The sequence below is a fragment of the Mesocricetus auratus genome, unplaced genomic scaffold (assembly GCF_017639785.1).
Source record: "Mesocricetus auratus isolate SY011 unplaced genomic scaffold, BCM_Maur_2.0 Super-Scaffold_100676, whole genome shotgun sequence".
Taxonomy (NCBI): domain Eukaryota; kingdom Metazoa; phylum Chordata; class Mammalia; order Rodentia; family Cricetidae; genus Mesocricetus; species Mesocricetus auratus.
In genome coordinates this window covers 100188150-100212588 of record NW_024429266.1, presented here as the reverse complement: position 1 = coordinate 100212588, position 24439 = coordinate 100188150, and the positions used below count along the sequence as shown (strand labels likewise).

The 24439-nt window shown below is 41.8% G+C and overlaps 1 protein-coding gene across 1 annotated transcript; it reads left to right on the top strand.

The window, feature by feature from the left end:
* Window positions 1-1189: 1189 nt before the first annotated feature.
* On the top strand, window positions 1190-24053 carry LOC101826564 (zinc finger protein 14-like). The gene is made up of 4 exons (XM_013122994.3): window positions 1190-1327; window positions 21468-21594; window positions 21786-21843; window positions 22237-24053. Exons 1-4 carry the CDS (start codon window positions 1325-1327, stop codon window positions 23627-23629), a joined length of 1581 nt encoding a protein of 526 aa, XP_012978448.1. The 5' UTR covers window positions 1190-1324; the 3' UTR covers window positions 23630-24053.
* Window positions 24054-24439: the final 386 nt, after the last annotated feature.

Here is a 24439-nt window from a genome sequence, read left to right as displayed (position 1 = left end):
TCACCAGCGATACCCTCCTACATATACACACAAATTAAAGTCACCACATAATCGAGATTCCTGCAGTACGGTCAGTGGATGAATAAATGGGCAAAAAAAGTGGTAATTATGTGAAGTATTCATCCACAAAGAATGCCATTTGCAGAAAAATGTTTGGGAACTGGGGGAAATCAACAGATAGTACATGTCTGCTCTCCTATGATGAGTCTAAATAGGAGACAACATGAAAGTAGGAGGAAGTTTATTAAGGAAGAGAAAGACGCCAGGAAGAGGGAATTTTAAAACGCCTATCAGAGTGAGCATGATCAGAGTTATTTCGTAGAGGGATTTTAAAAGAATCAGTGTAGGTCTGCTATATCGTGACTCTTTCTGGCTTACTCCGATTGAGGGGCAAAGGATTTAAGAGGGTGTTGTGACACTGTTTCTATGCGGAACAAACAGTAAGACCCCACTGAGCACAAGAGGCAGCGAAAGGGGCTGCAGTGCTGTTGGTGGTTAAGATAATGAGGACTGGAGTTCGATCCCAGCACTCAAGCTAGAGGCCCCCTGTACACGCCTGAAACCCTATCGATGAGGACGCCTCACGCAAGAGGATCGCTGAGGCTAGGGGCCTTCCAGTTTAGCCAAGGAAACCGAGGCGAAGTAAAGAATGAAAACAAACCCTGCCTCAAAGGAAAAGCAGGACACCTGACGCCCTCTTCTGGCCTCCGTGAACAACCGCTCGCGCGCGCGCACGTAGACCTCCATTAACAAAAGTAAAAATAAAAATTAATAAATCTTCCAGAAATCCTGTCTCGAAAAACCAAACCAAAACAAACAGAAGTCCCGGATGGGGCAGGGGCGGGGTGGGCAGCCTCCCTACGTAGCTCTGGCTGGCTTGGACCTCGCTGTGTAGACACAGCTAGGACTTACAGACTTCCCCCGCCTCCCGAATGCGGGCATCTAAAGGATGCTGTACCGCCGCAACCGGCCTGGGGCGAGCGCTTAAACGTGATAACCCTCCAGGGTGAACCGGTTTGCTCCAGAGAAGGAGCCTGAGCCAAGGCTGGATGGCTCGTCGCAGTTCGCACTCACAGATCCCTTCGGAGGGTGAATACCGCTGGACCCGCAAACTCAGTTCTTCAGGAGTTGGGCTCGGTGTTGCTCGCCAATCAGGGGCGCTGTTGCTCCCCCGAGCTAACCAACGAGGAGCACGGACAGTGGGAGGTGGCGCCCTTGCCGCCATATTCGAGTTCCGGGTGGCGGAAGGGAGGCGAGTTGCCTCCGTGCTTCCTGACTGCCGGCGCCTTAGTGCGGGGACACCTGGGTGCATCAGCCGCGGGAAATGGTGAGTGCGCCCCGGGCCCCCGGAGCTGGTGGCGGGGATGTGACCCTGCTGCGGCTCCGCTGCGATGCGGCGCCGGCTCGCCGGTGTCCCCAGGCGCTCTGCAGCCGTGTCTGCCGCTGGAGCCCTCATCCCCAGCGCTCTTGGACGGTGTGCAAAGCAGGCGGCCGGGAGTCGGTCCCGTCTTGTCCCTTTCCCGCGAAGCCCGGGTCCCCCGTGGAGAGTCTACGCCGCGAACCTGCGCCTCCGCAGGCGTTGCAGCCCCGGGGTGGCTGGTGACGCCGAGCGCAGAGCCTGCTGCGAAGGCGCATGGGTGGTGTGCGCTGCTTGGCACTAACCTTGTTCCCTGCCGTAGCCGTACGCTGTGAACACCCCGGAGAGTTGTTTCCTTTTTCCTTTAAACTTCGTCCTTTTCTTCTTTTTAAGTACCAGGGATCGAACCTCGGGTCTCAGGCTAGGCGAACGCTTTACCGTAGACTTGCACCGCCATCCCTCGTCCCTAACTTGGAGAAAGGAGAGATATTTAAATTTGCTTTAAGATTTATTTGTACTGATCAGTTAAGCTGACCATTTCTGAGGCAGAATGTGAGGTTTGGGAAGTCTTTCCAGCCTTGATAGCTCTGGGGAAAAAAAAGGCAGGGAGGGGAGGGATTATGTAATTCTTTTCTGTACAGAGTTTTTCTGTGTGGTGCTGGCTGGTCTGCAACTAGCTATGTCGACCAAGCTAGCTCTAGGCCATTTCTTCAAATGTAGTGTGAGTGGAGGGGTTTCTTTGATCCCGACGGAGGTGGAGACAGGCCTATCCCAGAGCGCGTGGCTAGCCAGGGCTACATAGTGAGACCCTGTTTAATATACCCAAAACGAACAAACAGCAAAAACCAAACAAAGCTCCACCAGGGTTGTAGTGTTGTTAAAATGTTTAGATTTATCCAGTAAGGAGACACAAACTGTGACTCAATGATCCTATGTGGAGTTTATTGGTAGACAGGGCGGGAAAGGGGGGTGAGAGGTAACCGGCCTGTACAGAGCTGAGAGAGATAAGATGAGATATGAGAGAGAGACATGAGAGTAAGAGAGGAGATGAGATGGAGAGTAAGACGAGGTAAGAGAGTAAAAGAGAGCATAAACGGGCAGGGCTCAGTCCTTTAAAGGGGTCCTTTTGCACCTGCATGGTTCTCACAGAACTCTGGGCTGGCCAGAGTGCTGCCTGAGTGCATCCTGCCAGGTAACAGGTCAGGCCAAAGTAATGCCTGAACCTTTCATTCTCATCTTTATTTATGATTAAAAAGAGGTGGGGGTGTTAGATGTGGCAGGTTCAGGATCAAGGACGTTGAGTTCTTAAGACTGCTTCCTGCTGACCTGGGGGTGTCGATCATCTTTGGGGGAACCTGAGAAAGTTGGGGTGTTGTCACGCTGGTTGTTCTATTGTAGTCCAGGCTGTATGGGACTCTCTGGGGCCTCTGTAGATCTGGCAAGATGTTAGCAGAGTAGAGAACAAAGTTAGGCTTAAATTTTTCTTTCTTAGGTCCTGGTATTTGAGGGGAAGATTGTAAGATGAGGGAGGGGTTCCCCAGGGGTCCCAAGATAATGGAGGGGAGTCCTAGGACCAGGGAGAGGTTGAATAATATCTGGAGTGAATCTGACCTGTTTGGATGGATCCAATTTGGCTTTCTGGAACTTACAAGAATCCTTTGAGTTTGTGAAAACATAAGTACAAGACATATCAGCAGCATATTTGTGTTAGAAATGACGTGGCTGAAAACATTAACATTTTAAAAACATTTTTAGCACAATGAAAAGCACCTTAATTTTGAGCTTGTAGTTATGATCATGTAGTGGTATAGTTGTCTAACACTCTGTTGGAATTAGATTAGTAGCTTATCAGAACTTTATTGATTAATGTTAAGACTACGAAAAGTAGTATAATGAAAGAAACCTGGAACATATTTTTTAATGTCTCAACTTAATTACATTACCATCTTATATAGATAAACCTTAAGAGTACTCGTTCCTGAAATCTGTTTTATGACAGAGCTTTGCCTTGTTTGATACTTTAAGGTGGCAAAGCTACCAGCCGTCAAAGCATCAGAGTTCTTGAGAAGAATAAGATTTTACCTGAGATTGGAGAATGAGACACTTAGTAGCTGACTGCATGAACAGCCACCCCCAAGGGCCTCCACAGTTGTTGAAGTCAGAGGCTCCAAAGACACCTGCCTTTTGCTGATAGTGAGACCCGTGGATTGGGACTTCTTAGGAAGGCTTTCCTACCATTGACCCGAGCAACGTGGAGAAAGTTGATTCCAGTGTCCTCTTGTCCAGTGAAGGGTCCTTTGAAGCAGTTGAGGTGAAGGGCAGGGTTGCTCAGTGGCCAGCATTGCCACTTTTGTGGGTGGAGTTTTTTGACTGTCCACCAGTCTTCTTGGAGGAAATGGGATGGTGCCAGTAGCTGGCCTGTCTCTGTTATAAAAAGCTTTTTAATAAAACATTTAAATGCCATGTCCTCTAGATCTCTGAGCATTTGAGGACTGTTTGTCTGTTTAGTATACTTTAGTAGACAGAATTTATCTTTAGTGACTTGCCTTAAGCGTATAGATGGCTAGAGAATAGAATAGAAGCTTTACCTTTGTAACCAGCTTACAGGAAGGACTGGGTGTTATACTTTGTTAATTTGAAATAGACCCTTATAACTTTAAATGTTTATCATCACTTAAAAGATATAACAATTTAGAAATTGCTATTAGTAGAGTTGAATTAAAGTTACCGTACTTTTTACACATACATATAGATACATTAAACAGGATTGGGTAAAAGTGTTGGACCCACACTTGTAGGAAGCAGACAGATTTAAAGAGACAGTGATGAGAAGGAAGATTTGTTGTAGATAGAACAGGGGATCCTGGAAAGTCACAGTATTCCATAAACAAGCCATGGAAAACCGAGTCAGTGAAAGAAGAAATTAGAGGTAAAATTAAAAGCGCAAAAGAGACAAAAAGTAAATGAATTGTATCTGTCAGCAGGCTTGGCTGGCAGAAGCTGGCTGGACTGAGTGGTCGTGCCTACAGCTAGGTCACTCGGTAAACATGGCGGACCCAGTAAACAGGTTTTCAAGCTAGGCCGCATGGTTAAGATCGCCAAGATGGCGGCCTCCATAGGCACATTTCCATCTGCCAGCAGAAGTGGCCTTTTTCCTCCACGAGTGAGGCAGAAATATGTGTGACCACCGTAGGTCTAAGAAATGAATGAACGGCCAGTGCCAGGGTATAAAACCCGAGAGACCCCTCGTGGGTCCGAGCAGTAAAAAATCTGAAAACCTCAAACCTCATTTGTGGGGAAAAAATGGAAAACTCTCAGAGTGTCCTGAGCAGATGCTAAACCGGGATGAACAGGAGAGAGGCAAAACAGGACACTCCCAGGTGGAAGGCGGTTCCTGCCCCGAGGCAGGTTTAGGCAGATGGGAAGTGGCGGGAAGCCTCTGTGACCTGCGGGAGTTTTTTTAGGTAGCTTTTAAAGCTAGGAGAATGAGATTTAGAGGAAGAAAGAATGTTGAAGAGAATGTTTAGGAGAGAGGTAGAGAAAAGCTTGAACATAGGGTAACTCCTTCCATTGACCAGATCGCTGGCAGTGACTAAAGAGGTCCTGTAAAATATACTGAGATAAGTGAGTCTGGATGACTTAAGGCATAGAGGAATTTACTTTGTCAGTTTGTTACCCATGAGGCCGGCCTAAAGGAAAGAAAATGGCCAGATAACTCTTCAGAACTCATCAGCCCGAGAGTCTAGCAAGGGCAGAGAAGACCACCCGAAAAAAGGAACCAGAGTCTGAAAGGCGAAAAGCCACCAAAGGCTCAGAAAGGAGCCGAAAAAAAATTACCAATAGGCTGTGCCCGAGGAAAACAAACCAAAAATGATTGTCAGACCATGGGGGTCAACCATGACCTTGAAGGCTGTGGTTGTGGGAGTTCCTCACGTTTCCAAAAACACTATTAGGGTGCCGGACGTCGTTAGGGTTTAGGGAAACGCTTACGCCTACTTAAAGGGGGTCCTTGCCAAATCGCAGCCGGTGTTGGATGTAAAATGTAGAGTTCCGGTCGATGGAAAGTGGGCCGTTGGTCCGATGTAGCAGGTTACCTGCTTGGTCACCTGCTGGGTCCGCAGGAGGCCGGAACCACAGGGAGAGCCTGTCCGGGAGGGTCAGGGAACCAATGTTGTTAAAATGTCTCCACTGTAGTCCTTGGGGAAAATATTAATATCTCAGTTCCTTCCTATTGTCTTCAGATGGTTTTGGTAGACAGTGTAATTTCTTTGTTATTTTTTACATTAAAAGCATTTTTAGGTCTGGAGAGATGATTCAGTGGTTAAGAACACTAGCTAGCTGGTCTTCCTGAGTTCAATTCCCAGCAACCACATGGTGGCTCACAACCATCTTTAATGAGATTTGGTGCCCTCTTCTGGCCTGCAGGCATAGATGCAAACAGAACACTGTATACATAATAAATAAATCTTTTAAAAAAAGTAGAAAATATTTGGTTGGAGAGATGGTTCTTTGTTTTGTTTTGTTTTTTCCAGACAGTGTTTCTCTGTAGCTTTGAAGCCTGTCCTGGAACTCACTCTGTAAGCCAGGCTGGCCTTGAGCTCACAGAGATCCGACTGCCTCTACCTCCTGAGTGCTGGGATTAAAGGTGTGCACCATCAAGGCCCAGCAATGGTTCACTGGTTAAGAGCACTGACTACTCTTCCAAAGGTTCTGAGTTCAATTCCCAGCAACCAAATAGTGGCTCACAACCATCTATAATGAGATCTGATGCCCTCTTCTGACCTGTAGGCAAGCATACAGACAGAGCACTGTATACATAATAAATTGAAAACATTTTAATGTATGCATTTAAGTACGTATGTCTGTCTGTGTGAGTGTATGCTGTCTGTGTAAATGTTTGCTGCCTGGGGTAGTACCTGCTGAGGTCTGAACAGGGTGTGGATCTCCTGGAACTGGTGTTAAAGTAGCTCTTCTGGATACTGAGAACTGAACTTGGGTTATATTGTTGGAGTGTCTCAACTCCCCAATAAATGTTTCTGCTTATTGGATGACCTTGGGGAGGAGTATTATGTATGGGTCTTTTAGAAGCTTCCTGAAACTTACAAGAATCCCTCCTCTCTGCAGGAGGGACTTTTAAAAATAGGAAATGGTTGCCCAAGAAATGTTGGGAGAATTTGATGGTGATGGCTAGAGAGGCCCTAAAATGCTGCAAGAAGAGCTTAGTGGGGCCATCTGGTGGGAGTATAGAATGCTAAAATGCCAGGAAAAATGAGGACACTAAGGGACAGAGCTCAGAGGGAACAACGACTCTTAGGAAGTAGTCCAGAGGCCATTCATGTGGCTGTGCTTAAAAATAAAAAAGTAGCTATATTGCTGTGTTCTGATAAATTGATTGGGGGCTGACTTGAAAAGTAATAAACCAGTTTATGTGATAGAGGAAATTTGGAGACAGGATAGTAGTGTTCAGATTGTCCTGGTTGCTGCTTCTTATATAATAGGAGTCTAGGTAATGGTGGCTTTGTAAGGATGGCTTTGTAAGGGTGATTTTGGTTCCTTTCTATTTTATGCAACAGTTGAAGGGCATTACCATCAGATCTTTAAGGCTTTTATAGAATTTGACAGCTACTCTATATGGTACTGGACTTTGCCTCAGACACACTAGTGTAACTTCTCCAGTCTTATTGCTTGTGGACGTGTTTATGATTCTACTTGGTATGTCATCTGTGCCTAAGAAGTTGCTCATCTCTTCTGTATTTTTCAGGGTTTTGAATATAGTTTTCAGAGTATTATCTGATGTTCCTGTGAATTTTACTGGAATTTTTATAACCTCCCCTATTTCATCTCCCTTTTTATTAATTGGTGCCCTTCTTCTATGTTTGTTTTGCTAAGTGCTTGCAAATCTTTTTTTTCTTTCTGCAAAACAGCTGTTTGATTTGTAGTATTCTTTTGGTTTCCATTTCATACTTTCTCACTTGTATTTATTATTTCTTGTTGTATACCTTTGGATTTGGCTTATTCTCGTTTTTCTGAGGTCATGTGTTTACATCATTAGGCTATTTAAAATCTCTCTCTTCCTTTCTCTCTTTTTGAGACAGGGTTTCTCTGTCTAGTTGTCCTGGAACTCATTCTGTAGACCAGGCTGTTCTCAACTCAGAGATCCACTTGCTTCTGCTTCCCAAGTGCTGGGCTTCAAGGTGTGCACCACCACTGCCCGTTTTTGTTGTTGTTTTTAATATAAGCACTCATAACTGTAACCTTTCCTCTTATATTGCATTGGGTATATCCCTAAGATCATGGCAAGTTTTGCTTTTACATTAATTTTATTCTAACAATTTAAAATTTTACTCTCTGATATTAATTTTCAGTTTTACTTCTTTATGATTTATTTTCTATAGTATTTATTATTATAAATAATTATAAAATTTATATTATATAAATATGATATAAGCACTATTATTTGTTAATAATAAAATATATTTTATATTATTAAATATAATACATTTCAATTTTTTTGCATCCTTGCATATGGTCTCTAGAGCAGGTTCCATGGACTGTTGGAAAGAATACATTCTGTATCTCTTAGATGAGATGTTGTTATAGCAGTTACATTCATATAATCTGTGGTGTAGTTTAACTGCTATGTATATTTGTAAATTTTTAGTTTGGAATGTTCTAAGGATGAGAGTAGGCTACTGACTTTTCGTCCTATTACTGTACAAAGACATAGCTGACCTATATCAGTTAGTATTTGTTTTAGAAATTGGGAGTTTGAACAATTGGTATGTATGTTTACATCCCTAAAATTTATTTATTTATTCATTCATTCATCCATTTATTGCACATTGTTGCTTTGCCTGTGTAAGGGAATTGGGTCCCCTGGAACTGTAGTTACAGACAGTTGTGAGCTGCCATGTGGGTGCTAGGAATTTAACCTAGATCTTCAAGAAGCAAAGTCAGTGCTGGGTCATCTCTCCTGCCTGTACGTTTACGTTTTTATGTTTTACTAATTATATTCTTTATGAATATGTAATGTGTAAAGACAAGCCTTTTCCTTGCCAGCGGCTTGGTCGCGTTGTAGTCCCCAAATAACACACAAGACGCAATATTAATTATGAAGTTGTTGGCCTTGCTTGTTTCTTACTGGCTAGCTCTGACTTAAGTATTTATCCCATAATTGCTAATCTAAGTATTTCTCTTACCGGAGAAGTTTCTGGGCTTCTTATCCCTATGGCCGTTACATCTTGACTTTCTGTGTTTCTCCCTAGCCCCACCTATCTTGCTTCCCTATTGGCCAACAGTGTTTTATTGACATATACACAGGACTTCCCCCATCAGTAATGACATTTTTATATCTTCTGCTTTTGTTTTTGATATCTGCTTTATCAGATAGCACTATGCCAACTTGACTTACATTCCCTTCACTGGATAGACTGACTTTTTACTTCCCTGCTGTGGAGGTCTTTATCAATGGTGTTTCTTAGAGATGAAACAGTTGGATCTACATTGTTTTCGTTAAAAATTTTAAAAGATTTATGGACATGAATATTTTGTATGCCCATATGTATGTGCACTCCATGGTGCCCACATAGGTCAGAATAGGATTCAGATACCCTGGAATTGCAGTTAATGGGGCATTCTTAACCACCATGTGGATGCTGGCTGGGAACTGAACCCAGGTCCTCTGGAAGAGCAGAGAGAGAGAGAGAGAGAGAGAGGGAGAGGGAGGGAGGGAGGGAGGGTGGATTGGGCCCCTTTAAAAGGGAGGTGGCTCTTAGTGGCTGTAGCTGAGGGTGGCTCTTGTCAGAACTCCAAAGGCAGCCAGTGCAAATGCCTAAATACTGACAGTGCCCACAAGGGACTGTGGGTGGTATAGGAGGAAAAGGGTTGAGATGAAGATTCCATCTGCCAGGTCAGTTCCTCACAGTCTCACAGTGGCAGATAACCAACCGGGGCTGGGGGGGATTACCTTGGGCTTTTAGGTCGTTAACCCTTACATGTGGGTTCTGGGATTTGAGCCTGGGTCCTCTGAAAGAGTGGCAAGTGCTGTTAACACAGATCTTTTCATTTATTATTTTTCATATGTGTTTTATTTTCAGTATGTCTTTGTGTGTGTGTCTTCGTGGGTGGGTGGGTGCCTGAGGAGTCAGAACTCCTGGAACTGGTGTGACAGTTGGCTATGAGGTGCCTGACTGTGAAGGTGCTGGGAACTGAACTAGGACTGTAATAGCACTACACACTCTTAGGTGTTAATCTATCTCTTCAGTCCCTAATTTTAAAAAGTTTATTATTTTTCTCATTTTTTTTTAATTTTTATTTTTAAATTTAAATTAGAAACAAGGTTGCTTCACATGTCAATCCCAGGTCCCCCTCCCTTTCCCTCTCCTCCTGCCACACCCTCCCACCAACCCCCCCAATGCCCCCTCATTTCCCCAGGGAGGGTGAAGCCCTCCATGGGGGTTTCCATATTCTGTCATTTCATCCAGGGCAGGGCCTAGACCCTCCCCCAGGAGTCCAGGCCAAGAGTGCATCACTCACTGTTGGATGGGTGCCCAAAGTCCATTTGTATGCCCAGGATAAATACTGATCTACTACCCAAGGCTCAATAGATTACGTAGGCCTCCTCACTGACACCCACATTGAGGGGGTCTGGGTCAGTCCCATGCTGTATTCCCAGCCATCAGTCTGGGATTCAAGAGCTAACCCTTGTCAGGTCAGCTGTTTCTGGGGGTTAAACCAATCCAGTCTTAACCCCTTTGGTCATCAGTCCTCCCTCTCTGTCACTGGATTTCATGAGTTCAGCTCAGTGCTTAGCCGTGGGAGTCTGCCTCTGCTTCCATCATCCATTGGATGAAGGTTCTGTTCCCCAGACTCTGGCCATGGGATTGTGGGCTGGCACTCCCCAGATCTATGTCTAAAATCCATATATGAGAGAGTACATGCCATGTTTCTCTTTTTGTGACTGGGTTACCTCACTCAGAATGGTTTCTTCTAGTGCCATCCATTTGCCTGAAAATTTCAGGATTCCATTGTTTTTTTCTGCTGAATAGTACTCCATTGTGTAAATGTACCACATTTTCTCTATCCACTCTTCAGTTGAGGGGCATCTAGGTTGCTTCCAAGTTCTGGCTATTACAAATAGTGGAACAGATGTCCTTGTTGTATGAATATGCATCTTTTGGGTATATGCCTTAAGAGTGGAATTGTTGGGTCTTGTAGTAGGCTCATTCCCATTTTTCTGAGGAAACTCCATACTGATTTCCAAAGTGACTGTATGAGTTGGCACTCCCACCAGCAGTGGAGGAGTGTTCCCCTTTCTCCACAACCTCTCCAGCATAAACTGTTGGTGTTTTTCATTTTAGCAATTCTGACAGGAGTGAGATGGTATCTCAGTGTTGTTTTGATTTGCATTTCCCAGATGGCTAGGGATGTTGAGCACTTTCTTTAGACTTCTTTATTGAGAATTCTCTATTTAGTTCTGTAGCCCACTTTTTAATTGGATCCTTTGGTATTTTGGAGACTTCTTTCTTGAGTTCTTTGTAAGTTTTGGAGATCAGCACTCTTGTCAGATGTGGGGGTTAGTGAATATCTTTTCCCATTCTGTGGGCTGCCTTTTTATCTTGTTGACTGTCCTTTGCCTTACAGAAGCTTCTCAATTTCCGGAGGTCCCATGTATTAATTGTTGTCCTCACTGTGCTACTGGTGTTATGTTCAGGAAGTGGTCTCCTGTACCAATTTGTTCAAGGGTACCACCCACTTTCTCTTCTAAGAGGTTCAGTGTGGCTGGATTTATGTTGAGGTCTTTGATCCATTTGGACTTAAGTTTTGTGCATGGCAATAGACATGGATCTATCCTCATTCTTCTACATGCCAGCATCCAGTTATGCCAGCACCATTGTTGAAGGTTCTTTCTTTTTTCCATTGTATATTTTTAGCTTCTTTGTCGAAAAGCAGATGCTTGTTCATGTATGGGTTGATATCAGGGTGTTCAATTCTATTCCATTGGTCTACCTGTCTATTTTTGTGCCAATACCAAGCTGTTTTCAGGACTACAGCTCTATAATAGAGCTTGAAGTCAGGGCTGGTGATGCCTCCAGATGTTGCTTTGTTGAATAAGGTTGTTTTGGCTATACTTGGTCTTTTTGTTTTTCCATACAACATTGATTATTGTTCTTTCAAGGTCTGTGAATAATTGTGCTGGTATTTTAATGGTGATTGCATTGAATCTGTAGATTGCTTTTGGCAGAATTGCCATCTTTACTACATTGATCCTACCTATCCAAGAGCATGGGAGATCTTTCCATTTTCTGATGTCTTCTTTAATTTCTTTCTTTAAAGACTCAAAGTTCTTGTGATACAGGTCTTTCACTTGTTTGGTTAGCGTTACCCCAAGGTATTTTATGTTGTTTGTGGCAATGTTTCTCTGATTTCTTTCTCAGCCCTTTTATCGTCTGTATATAGTAGGGTTACTGATTTTCTTAAGTTGATCTTGTATCTTGCCACTTTGCTCAAAGTGTTTATCAGCTGTAGGAGTTCCCTGGTAGAGTTTTTTGGATCATTTATGTAAACTATTGTATCTGCAAATAGTGAAAGTTTGACCTCTTCCTTTCCAATTTGTATTCCCTTGATCTCCTTTTGTTGTATTGCTCTAGCTAGAACTTCAAGTACAATATTGAAAAGGTATGGAGAGAGTGGACCTCCTTGTCTTGTCCCTGATTTTAGCGGAATCGTGTTGAGTTTCTGTCCATTTAGTTTGATGTTGGCTGTTGGTTTGCAGTATGTAGCTTTATTATGCTTAGTTATGTTCCTGTTATCCCTGATCTCTCCAAGACCTTTATCATGAAGGGTTGTTGGATTTTGTCAAAGGCTTTTTCTGCATCTAGTGAGATGATCATTGTGATTTTTGTTTCTCAGCTTGTTTATATGGTGGATTACATTGATGGATTTTCGTATGTTGAACCATCCCTGCATCCCTGGCATGAAACCTACTTGATCGTGGTGAATGATTGTTTTGATGTGTTCTTGGATCCAATTTGCCAGTATTTTATTGAGTATTTTTGCATCAATGTTCATGAGGGATATTGGTCTGAAGTTCTCTTTCTTGGATGTGTCTTTGTGTGGCTTGAGTATCAAGGTTATTGAAGCCTCATAGAAAGAGTTTGGCAAAGACCCTTCTGCTTCTACTGCGTGGAATACTTTGTGAAGAATTGGTAGAAGCTGTTCTTTGAATTTCTGGTAGAATTCTGTACTGAGGTCATCTAGACCTGGACGTTTTTTGGTTGGGAGACTTTTGATGACTGCTTCTATTTCCATAGGGGTGATAGGTCTATTTAAATCGCTTATCTGTTCTTGTTTTAATTTTGGCAAGTGATAGCTATCCAGAAAATTGTCCATTTCCTTTAAATTTTGTAGAGTACAGGTTTTTAAAGTATGACCTGATGATTCTCTGAATTTCCTCAGAGTCCGTTCTTATGTCCCCCTTTTCGTTTCTGATTTTGTTAATTTGCATGTTCACACTCTGCCGTTTGCTAAGTTTGGACAAAGGTTTGTCTATCTTGTTGATTTTCTCAAAGAAATATACCTTCATTGCATTGATTCTTTGTATTGTTTTCCTAGTTTCTACTTTATTGATTTCAGCCCTCAGTTTTATTATTTCCTGGCGTCTATTCTTCCTGGGTGAGTTTGCTTCTTTGTGTTCTAGAGCTTTCAGTTGTGCTGTTAATTCTCTAGTGTGACTATTCTCCATTTTCTTCATGTGGACACCTGGTGTTATGAACTTCCCTCATAGCAATGCTTTCAAAGTGTCCCATAGATTTGGGTATGTTGTGTCTTCATTCTCATTGAATTCTAGGAAATCTTAATTTCTTTTTTTATTTCTTCTTTGAGTCAGGAATGGTGCAATTGTGCATTATTCAATTTCCATGAGTTTGTAAGGTTTCTGCAATTTGTGTTGTTGTTGAATTCTAATTTTAGAGCATGGTGTTCTGATAAGCTACATGGGATTATTCCAATTTTTTTGTACATGTTGTTTGATATGTTGCCATGTATGTGGTCAATTTTTGAGGTTCCATGTGGTGCTGAAAAGAAGGTATATTCTTTTTCTTTAGATGGAATGTTCCAAACATGTCTGTTAATCCCAATTGGGTCATAGCTTCTATTAGCCCCTTTGCTTCTTTGTTAAGTTTCTGTCTGGTATTCCTGTCTAGTGGTGAGAGTGGGGTGTTGAAGTCTCACACTATAAGTGTGTGGGGCTTTATATGTGATTTAAGTTTTAGTAATGTTTCTTTTACAAACATGGGTGCCTTTGTATTTGGGGCATAGATGTTCAGAATTGAAACTTCATCTTGGTGGATTTCTCCTGTGATGAGTATGTAATGACCTCCTTCATCTCTTTTGATTGATTTTAGTTTAAAGTCTAATTTTTTAGATATCAGGATTGCTACCCCTGCTTGTTTCTTGGGTTCATTTGATTGGAAAACCTTTTCCCAACCTTTAACTCTGAGAAAATGTCTTTCATTGAGGCTGAGGTGTTTCTTGTATGCAGCAGAAGGATGTGTTCTGTCTTTGAATCCATTCTGTTAGCCTGTGTCTTTTTATGGGCAAGTTAAGACCATTAATATTGAGGGATATTAATGACCATTGATTGCTCATCCTTCTTCGATTTGCAATGGTTGTTGTTGTTGGAATTATGTGTGGAATTCCACCCCTTTGTTCTTTTGGCTGTTGGTAGAGTGGGATTCTCTAATGCCTATGTATTTCTGGTTGTTGTTAACTTCCTTGGGATGGAGTTTTTGTTCCAGAGCTTTCTGTAGGGCTGGGTTAGTGAATATGTATTGCTTGAATATAGTTTTGTCATGGAATATCTTGTTTTCTCCTTCTATAGTGATTGGAAGCTTTGCTGGGTATAGTAATCTGGGCTGGCATCCATGGTCTCTTAGTGTTCGTAGAATATCTATCCAGGACCTTCTGGCTTTCAGAGTTTCCATGGAGAAATCAGGTGTAATTCTGATAGGTCTGCCTTTATATGTTACTTGACCTTTTTCCTTAGCTGCTCTTAATATTCTTTCTTTATTCTGTATATTTGGGTTCTTGATTATTATGTAGCAAAGGGACTTTTTTTGTGGTCCACTCTATTTGGTGTTCTGTAAGCTTCTTGTACCTTCATTGGCATGTCTCTCTTTAGGTTGGGGAAATTGTCTTCTATGATTTTGTTGAATATATTTTCTGCCCCTTCGAGGTGGTTTTCATCTTCTTCTATACCTATTTTCTTAGGTTTGTTCTTTTCATGGTGTCCCATATTTCCTGGATGTTTTGTGTTAGGGATTTGTTGGACTTAAGATTTTCTTTGGTTGATGAATCAATTTCTCCTAGTGTATCTTCAACACCTGAGATTCTCTCTTCCATCTCTTGTATTCTGTTGGATATGCTTGCATCTGTAGTACCTGACCATTTTCCCAGCTTTTCTATTTCCAGCCTTCCTTTAGATTGTGGTTTCTTTTTTTTTTTCTTTTTTTCTTCTTTTTTTTTTTTGTCTCTATTTCAGTTTTCAATTCAACTGTTTGAATTGTTTCTTGTAATTTTGCTTTGTTTTTTTTCTTCCATTTGTTGCGTTTTTTTAATTTTTTGGTTTTTTTTCTTCCATTTCTTTGAGGGATTTTCCTATATCCTCTTTTAGGACCTCTGTCATTTTCCTGAAGTTGTTTTTAAGGTCATTCTCTTCTGCTTCATTTGCATTGGAATGTTGGAGTCTTGCTGGTGTGGAGGCTCTAGAATCTGGAGGTGTCATATTTGTTCTTCTGTTGCTGAGTGTGTTTTTGTATTGTCTCTTTCCCATCCCTTCTTCTAGTGGGTGTAGAAAGAGCCCCTTACTGGTCTGGTGGTTAGAGGAACAGAGTTCCCTTTTGGTAGGTGCAAACAAGTCTAATACTCTGGTAGTTCTCCTCTTCCTGGTCCCTAGTCCTGGTCCCGTGGGTGAAGACCAGGAATCTGGGGTGTGGGTGCGTAGGCTCCCACTGGCTGTTTGCAGGCTCCCACTGGCTGTCTGCAGGCTCTGGTCCTGGTCCCCTGGTCCCGTTGGTGGAAGAGATGACCAGGAATCTGGGGTGCTTGGCTCCCACCGGGGGGAGAGGCTCTGTGGCAGTTCCCAGGCACTGGAAGGCAAGCCCAGATACAGGGCCCAGTTTCCCTGGTCCCCTGGTCCTGTTGCTGGTCCCATTGGTGGAAAAAAAAAACAGGAATCTGGAAAAAAAAGTTTATTTTTAATGTGTAAAAAAGTTTATTTTTCACGTGTGCAAGTGTTTTGCCTGTATGTATGTATATCACTTGTGTGTCTGGTGCCCTGAGAAGTCAGAAATTGGCATTGGATCTCCAGAAACTGGACATAACAGATGGTTGTTGGTAGTGAGAGCTGAAGACTGATCCTTTGCAAGCCAGTGCTATTAACTGATGAGCCACCTCTCTAAGCCTTGGATATACGTTTTGTTGTTTGGTTTGGTTTGGTTTGGTTTTTTTGGAGACATGGCTTCTCTGTATTGTTTTGGAGGCTGTCGTGGAACTCACTCTGTAGACCAGGCTGGCCTCGAACTCACAGAGATCTTCATGTCTCTGTCTCCTGAGTGCTGGGATTAAAGATGTGTGCCACCACTGACCAGCTAGATTTAGTTTTTTGTTTTTTAATCCAAATCTGCATGTATTCATGGGGGAATTGAATCTGTTTATATTTAAGGTCATCACTGAGATGTTTACTAATTCCTGTGATTTTTATTGGTTGATTGTCTGTTTAGTTGGATTAGTGATTGTTCTTTCTTTATTAGCCTTATGGGTTTGCCTCATAATCTTCTCCCCCACCCTCATCCCCCACCAGACAGTGTATGTTGTAGCTCTGGCTGTCCTGGAACTCACCATGTGGAAGAGGCTAGCCTCAAACTCAAAGATCTGCCTGCCTCTGCTTCCCAACTGCTGGGAGTAAAGGTATGGGGGGGGGGCACTGTGCCTGGCTTAAAATAAAAAAAAACTTTATTGTAAAAACAACCTTGCAAATAAATAAAACCATCCCAAACTAAAATTAACTATACCCAAAGTCATACAGCTCAGTGAGCTTACACAGTTAGGATTGGCATTTGGATGGAACGCCAAGCTGTGAAACTTTACATTCAATTTTATGCCTTTAGTATTGAACATATTTTATGTACTTATCTGCCACCGACCCCCAAAAGTCCATGACAGAATTAGAAAAACTTAGCTTTGTATGCTCATTCCTGTCTTATTACCTGTATTCGGTCCTTCCTCATCTCCGTTTATCTTTCCTTCTGTTTTCTATGTGTTATACTGTACCCATATGAACATTTGTTTACACATATGGGTATATTATTGGCTTCTTCAGCATATCCTACTAGTGTGTACTTTCCTGGTTTTGAGGGTTTGCAATAAGGTGAGTCAGCATTTTCCTCTTACAGCTTGTAATATTACTTCATTGCTTTTTTATTTTTTGACATCTTCCTGTGTGTTCTGAAGTTCTTTTCTCGTATCTGTTTGGAGTTTTAAGTGCTCTTTGTGTTTCGATGCCTGTCTTGATTTGAGAATTTTTCTGTTACCATTTCATTGAATAGATTCCCTTTGCCTTTAAGCTTTAATCTCTTCCCCCTGTCTTATGGATTTTTAGGCTAAGTGTTAAGCCATCTCTTCAGCCCCTCCCCCTTTCCCATTAGGCTTGAAGTTGAGAAAGAAGGACAAAGTCTTTTGTGATAACCCCTGTCCCCCCCCCAAAAAAAAACCAGCCTGGATACAATAGCCTAGACAGGAAGCCATCAAAGAGAATTCTTATTTGTGATTAGGGGCTTGCTGTGGTCGGCCACACCTTTAATCCCAGCACTCAGGAGGAAGAGACAGGCACATCTCTGTGAGTTTGAGGCCAGGCTGGTCTACAGAGTGAGTTCCAGGACAGCCAGAATGGTTACATAGAGAAACCCTGTCTCAAAAAACAAAGTAACAACAACAAAAACAAAACAATAAAATCGTGATAAGGATACTGAAGGGTAGCTCTCCAGAATTTAGTGCTTCTGGTGAGGGTACAGGTGGAGGACTCAGTTTTCTTTAAAGGGTTGGCCACAGGGAGTTTGACCATACTCCAGTGAAATTATGGGCAATACAAATAGGACTGGTTTCTTTTTCTTTTTAAAAACTTTTCTTAGCCATATGGTGCGGCACTAAGGGGTGGAGATGGGGTGGGGCAGAGGATCTTTATGAGTTCAAGGTCAGCCTGGTCTACAGAGCAACTTCCAGGACAGCCTCCAAAACAATACAGAGAAACCATGTCTCAAAAAACCAATAGTAATAATAAAATTTTTTTCTTCTTTTTTTTTGGAGGGGGATAGGTTTCAAGGGTTGGGATGCAGCCCTGGGAGCAGTAGGAAGCGAGGGTACTTGGGGTTCATGATGTGAAATTCCCAGATAATAAAAATATTATGAAAAAGCTTAGGTCTGATTAATTATCCTATCTCAGGGCTGTTGATTGTTGTGGTGATGTCAATTTTTTGGTTTGTCTGTTGATATTTGATTATATTTTGATGATTGCAAGCTCCGTATCATCTTTACTCTGCTTATCCAAGTGTATTTTATTGTGTTACTCTGCTTATCCAAGTGTATTTTATTGTGTTCTGTGTAATTCATCGAGTTTTAAATTCCATATTCTTTTTTACCAAAATGCTCATTTCCTGAAACTTGCAAGGAGTAAAGTGAAAGGATGAAATTCCCAGTAAATAGAACCACAGAGCAGATGGCCATAGCTATACCATCACCCTAAAAATGACATTTTTTTTTTTTTTTGGTTTTTTCGAGACAGGGTTTCTCTGGCTTTGGAGGCTGTCCTGGAACTAGCTCTTGTAGACCAGGCTGGCCTCGAACTCACAGAGATCCGCCTGCCTCTGCCTCCCGAGTGCTGGGATTAAAGGCATGCGCCACCAACGCCCGGCCTAAAAATGACATTTAAAAGAATGCAAAAAGCAAGTATTGAAGAGGGGATAAGATTTTCAATTATTCATGCTATAAAAGCTGGTTATTTAAAAGAATAGTGAACTTTACCCTTACCTTCAGTCATTATTAATCAACACAGTCTGTGTCAACTGGAGTCTTCGAAAGTATGTGAACAAATAGAGCAGACAAAAGATGATTTCCAGACTACGACTCAAAAACGTGAACTCACTAATTGCATTTCATCAAATGAAAGAATCTTTGGCCTAGCAATGGAGATGAATGGAGACAGTTTGTAGAATGGGGACAAATCTGCTAGGTGACATCTGACAGGGGTTAATATCTAGAGTATTATATATATAAAGAACGTAACAGGAAGTGGGAAACTGAAATCTACATAAACAGGCAAATGGAGTAAACATACTCTTCTATCTATCATTATCATTATTATTGGTTCTTCGACACGGGTTTCTCTGTGTAGCATTGGAGGCTGGCCCTGAACTCGCTCTGTAGACCAGGCTGGCCTTGAACTCAAAGGAGTGCTGTGATGGAAGGCGTGTGCCACTACCATCTAACTATAAACATACTTCTGAAGTTCAAGTGACCAGCAAAGGCATGACAATCTATTTAAGAGAATTGAGAATCAGCCTCAGCTTTTCATGACAGATGTCACTGAGAGAAAAGGAACATAGATGAAGAAACTGGTAACACAGTCATGCAGATTTGTCCAGCAGGATGGGATGTCCTCAAAGATCTAAAATTAAATTACCTCATAATCTGTCTATATGGTTGGGGAATGTAAAGGAAGTGCTCATATTGGCATACACTAAAAATACCTTCCTATCCAAATGTATGATCTCATAGTTTAGAATAGCTGAGTGCTAGTCAGAAAATAATTTTAATTCTTTGAAAAATGTATACATTTATTTCACATACCCTTAACTACTCTCATTACTTTTTCTGCTGAAACCTTTCTTCCTAACAAGTCCTGTTTGTGACCTAATGAATTTAATTAGGATTGCTTGAATGAACATGTGGGGATTTTTAAATACATTTTTTTTTGAGACAGGGCCTCACTTTCTAGCTCTAGTTGGCCTGGAACTTGAGAGTTCTGTCTGCCTTTACCTCCATCTTTTGGGGTTTAAATACAAGTGCCACCACAGCCAGTTACTGGCTTGCTTTTACTGGAGTGTGGACAACTATAGCACTGTACAAAACTGATTCCTTCCCCAGCAACCATCACAACCAGTGTCCCTTTGAAAGGGGTGAGCCCTCAAGAACCCCTCATTTGTTCATGATGGAACGTTGGTGGGCACCATCTTGTAAGCACAGCCTTTATGGATTCAGGAGTACATTGGCTATGCAATGTCCAAAAGACAGCATTTCACACCTCTCCTTTATGTCCCATTTAGTTCTGAGCACTCAACAGTCGCCTACTCTTAGTGCTTTGACCAGCTGAATAGTCTCTGCATTCACTGTTAGCTACTGCAAATAAATGCTTCCTCCCCAAGAGAGCAGTGCATGTCCGTGGGTATGTTTGTAAATACTTAGAGAACAGTGTTACATAGCATGTTGATTTAGAAAGGCAGCAGTAGCTGGTTCCCCCGTAGGGCCTGTAACTTCCTAGCTATGGACATCTGACCAGGTTTAGAGCACCAAGTGTGTCTTTTTCCTGTGAAGAACACCTCAAATCCAATCAGAAAGCAGTTGTTTACCCAGTGTCTTGTTTAGGATTCCTGTTGCTGTGTGATAAAACATCATTACCAAAAGCAACATGGTGGGGGGGGCAATGGTTTACTTTTCTTACATTTCCATTCCGTCACTGGGGGAAGTCAGTGCAGAACTTGGAGGCAGGAACTGACGCAGAAGCCATGGAGGAGTGCTTCTTCCTGGTTTGTGCTCCGTGACTCCCTTTCTTATGCTATTCAGGACCACCTGCCTAGGGATAGCCCTACCTAATGAGCTGGGCCCTCACACATCAAATCATCAATCAAGAAAATGCAGTGCAGGTTGCCCACTGGTCAATATAGTAGAGGCATTTTTTATTTTCCAGTTGAATTTTCCCCTTCCCAAATGACTCCAGCTTCTGTCAAATTGATATAAAACTGGCCGGCACATCTCAATAACGTTCATGCTACTATTGCACTTGCCTGGAAGGTTGGTATTATAGCTCACTGGGTTTTAGCTGATAATATCATTGATGGTTTTTCTCCCTCAGTATTGAGTAAACTTCCATCTATTTTAGGTTGATTTTTTTTCCATGTCTTGATTTTTGACTTTTATCTCTTACACTGCTGCTCCACTACTTCTAAGATAGCCATGTAATAAGCCTAGCTCTGTATCAGTGAATAAATTGGTAAATTATGATCTATATGTTTATTAAATTGTGTATGTAGCCTGGACGATGGTGGTGCATGCCTTTAATCCCAGCACTTGGGAGGCAGAGACAGGCGGATCTCTGTGAGTTCGAGACCAGCTTGGTCTACAAGAGCTAGTTCCAGGACAGCCTCCAAAGCCAAGAGAAACCCTGTTCCGAAAATAAACAAACAAACAAATAATAAATAGTGTATGTAAATGTGTGATCTATGTATATGTCTCTGTGTATAATGCATATAAACACTATGGTGAATTGTATGGCTATAAAGAAGAAAGGTAACGGGCTGGGGAAAAGGCCCAATGGCTAAGAGAACTTCTATAGGACCAAGTTTGGTTCCCAGCATATATGCTCTGTAACTCATAAGTTCTAGCTTGGGGGTGGGAGGCAGATGGTAGTGTACTGATGCCATCTTCTGGCCTCTTTGTGCATACACGTGCGCACACACACACACACACACACACACACAGCATTCTAACCCATGAACACACACACATCTTAAATAGATCATGTCATTTTCAGAAAATGTTTTGAACTCCAACACCATCATTATAACTAGGCTGAGTGAGGAAGGATAAGTACTGTATGTTATGTACTGCAAACACTTGAAAGCATGGGAAAAGTAAAAAGTTAGAAGGTGGAAATACAGGGGGCAGCTGATGTACAGTGACTATTTGAAGAATAAAGCATGAAGTAAACTAATAATCATGTGGCTATGTATCGCCTGTGTTTCCCACTATTCTTCCCGTAAATGCATGTGGATTATTTCAGGAGCCCGTGACCTTTGAGGATGTGGCTGTGAACTTCACCTTAGGAGAGTGGACTATGTTGGATTCCAGTCAGAAGAAGCTCTACAGAGATGTGATGAAGGAGACATTTTTGAACCTGATCTCCATAGGTAAAAACAAAACCACTTGGATTCCTTTACATGAATCATAACAGTTGTTTCTTGTTCATCTGTGTAGTTGCATGATTCTAAAAAGTTAAAGCACAATGTTGTCCAGTGTCACTCACATGCTTGGTCATATTATAACAGAAAAATGTAATTTTGAGTAAGTCTTTACGTAGTTTCTTTGGGTATACTTGTAGGGAAAACAGAAGAAGAAGATATTGAAGAGGAGTACCAGAAGCCCAAGGGAACCCTGAGGTAATTTACTGTCACAAAAAAGATATGCATCGAGTATCGGTGATGATGGGAATATCTGAGAACCTCTTGAGTACTTAGGATATTGAAAGACCCATAACATTATATGACATTTTCCTATGATTCATTATACAACTTTCCTTTATGCACAAACCTTCAGATTATTAATCAAGTATTCTTAGACTTGACTAAAAGGTGTGTGTGTGTGAGGTAAAGTGAATTTTGGATTTAGATTGAGACCCATCTTTATTAAACCATGAGAACAATTACTCGTTTATTTCAAATGCCATAATGAAAGCCATTTTGCATTATGAATGTTCAACTGCTGTTTATAGCTTAGTGCCATGTATGATTAATGCTGCTATCTCTTAGTATTTCCTTTTTCCCTTTGTGCAGAACTCTGGTGGTTGAGAGGCTCTGTAAATATGATGATGGGGGTCCGAGTGGAGAAAGCTGCCGACAGAGTCCAGAGCATGTTGTGAATGAAAACATGCCTCCTGCAGTACATGAGTGCGAAAGAGACATGATTGCTCATTTACCCTCAGATACACATTTCAAAGGTCAGACTGGAGAGAAACCATACCAGTTCCAGGAACATATGGAAAAGGCTTTTAAATATCAGAAATGTTGGAATGATTTCAGCTATTCTGAGTTGCTTCGGATACATAAAAGCCCTCCTATGAGACAGAAACCCTATGAAAACAAACAGTCTAATGAAGCTTATAGTTTCACTTCTGATCACGATTATGAGGGAACTTACACTGAAAAGAAATCATATGTTTGTAAACAATGTGGGAAAGTGTGGAGTGATTCCTGTAGCCTTCTCTGGCATGAAAAAAGTCACATTCAAGAGAAACGTCACACATGTAAGCAGTGTGGAAAAGCATTTAGTCGTCCCTCACAGCTTCACAAACATGAACGAATCCACACTGGTGAGAAACCCTATGTCTGCACACATTGTGGAAAAGGGTTCATTGATCGCAGAACCTGTTACAACCACGAGAGGACTCACACTGGCGTGAAACCGTATGCTTGTAAACAGTGTGGGAAAGCCTTTCTTCGGTCCTGCCAACTCCTCATCCATGAAAGAATTCATACTGGAGAGAGACCTTTTGTGTGTAAACATTGTGGGAAAGCCTTCACCTACTCCAGTGCTTGTTATTACCATGAAAGAATTCACACTGGAGAAAAGCCCTGTGTTTGTAAGCAGTGTGGGAAAGCATTTAAATGTTCTGCCTACCTTCACATACACGAAAGATCTCACAGTGGAGAAAAGCCCTACGTATGTAAGCATTGTGGAAAAGCCTTTGCTTATGCCACTGGATGTCACAAGCATGAAAGGACCCACTCTGGAGAGAAACCATATATGTGTGTGCAGTGTGGGAAACTATTCAGTTTCCCCAGATCCCTTCACATACATGAGAGATCTCACAGTGGAGAAAAGCCCTATGTGTGTAAGCAGTGTGGGAAGTCTTTCAGTCAGGGAACTTCTTTGAGAAGACACGAACGAATTCACACTGGAGAAAAACCGTATGTATGTAGGCAATGTGGGAAAGCCTTCATCCAACGTGATGATTGTTACAGTCACGAGCGAACTCACACTGGAGAGAAACCATACATGTGTGTTCAGTGTGGGAAAACTTTCACCTTTTCCAAATCCCTTCAAATACATGAAAAAAATCACACTGGAGAAAAACCCTATATATGTAAGCAGTGTGGGAAAGCCTTTACCTGTTCCACGTACCTTCTCAGACATGAAAGAACTCACAGTGAAAAACTCAGTGAGTAATATTTCTACCGGTGTGAATCGTGGGAATGTCTGATGTCAACTTGAGGTATGGAAGAAGAAAGCGGAGAGATACTGGAGTATGAGAGCTGCAGAAGAGTAACTTTGGTCCTCGCGTGCAGGTTTCTGTAAGAAGAGAACCTGTATGCCAGATGTGCTGCTGCCTGTTTTCATCCCAGCAGTGAGAAAGCGGGGCTAGACAATTACAGTAGTAAATGAAGCTTACGCTATTTACCGGGCTTAAACACTTGAGAGGTTTAAGAACCAACTGCAACTAAATGGAATTATCTGTAAATAGAAGAAAGTTGTGAGTTTACCGATAAGATAAAATTTACGAAAATTTCTCTTGTGGTTGAGTTCTAAAGAAATTGAAGATATTGAAGATAAATTTGGGTTGAATGGGTTAAAATAAACCACATGAAAGAGATACAGTAAGTTCTGAGTGTTTTCTTTTTAAAAACTTGATTATTTACATGAGTATGCTCTATTTTGCTGAGCTTATGACATCAGTGTGTCTCATAAAAACATATGTATACCAAAGTAACTCACCAAAATACCTACTAAAATGTTCTTCTAATTCATGATACTGCCTATGCCTTTGCATAATTTTCCTTTCTTATTACACGAAAGTAGTAATACTATTTGGAAAAGGTAACCCACAATAAATTCCTCATGTGAAAGTTGGCTGTCATAGCCCACCCATGTGTCTGTTGTGCTTAGACCTCCTTAAGCCAGGCCTAGTACACAGTTTAGTGCCATTGGGACAAAACTACTCAATGCTCTATCCTGGGATCCCACTTTAATTATCAATTG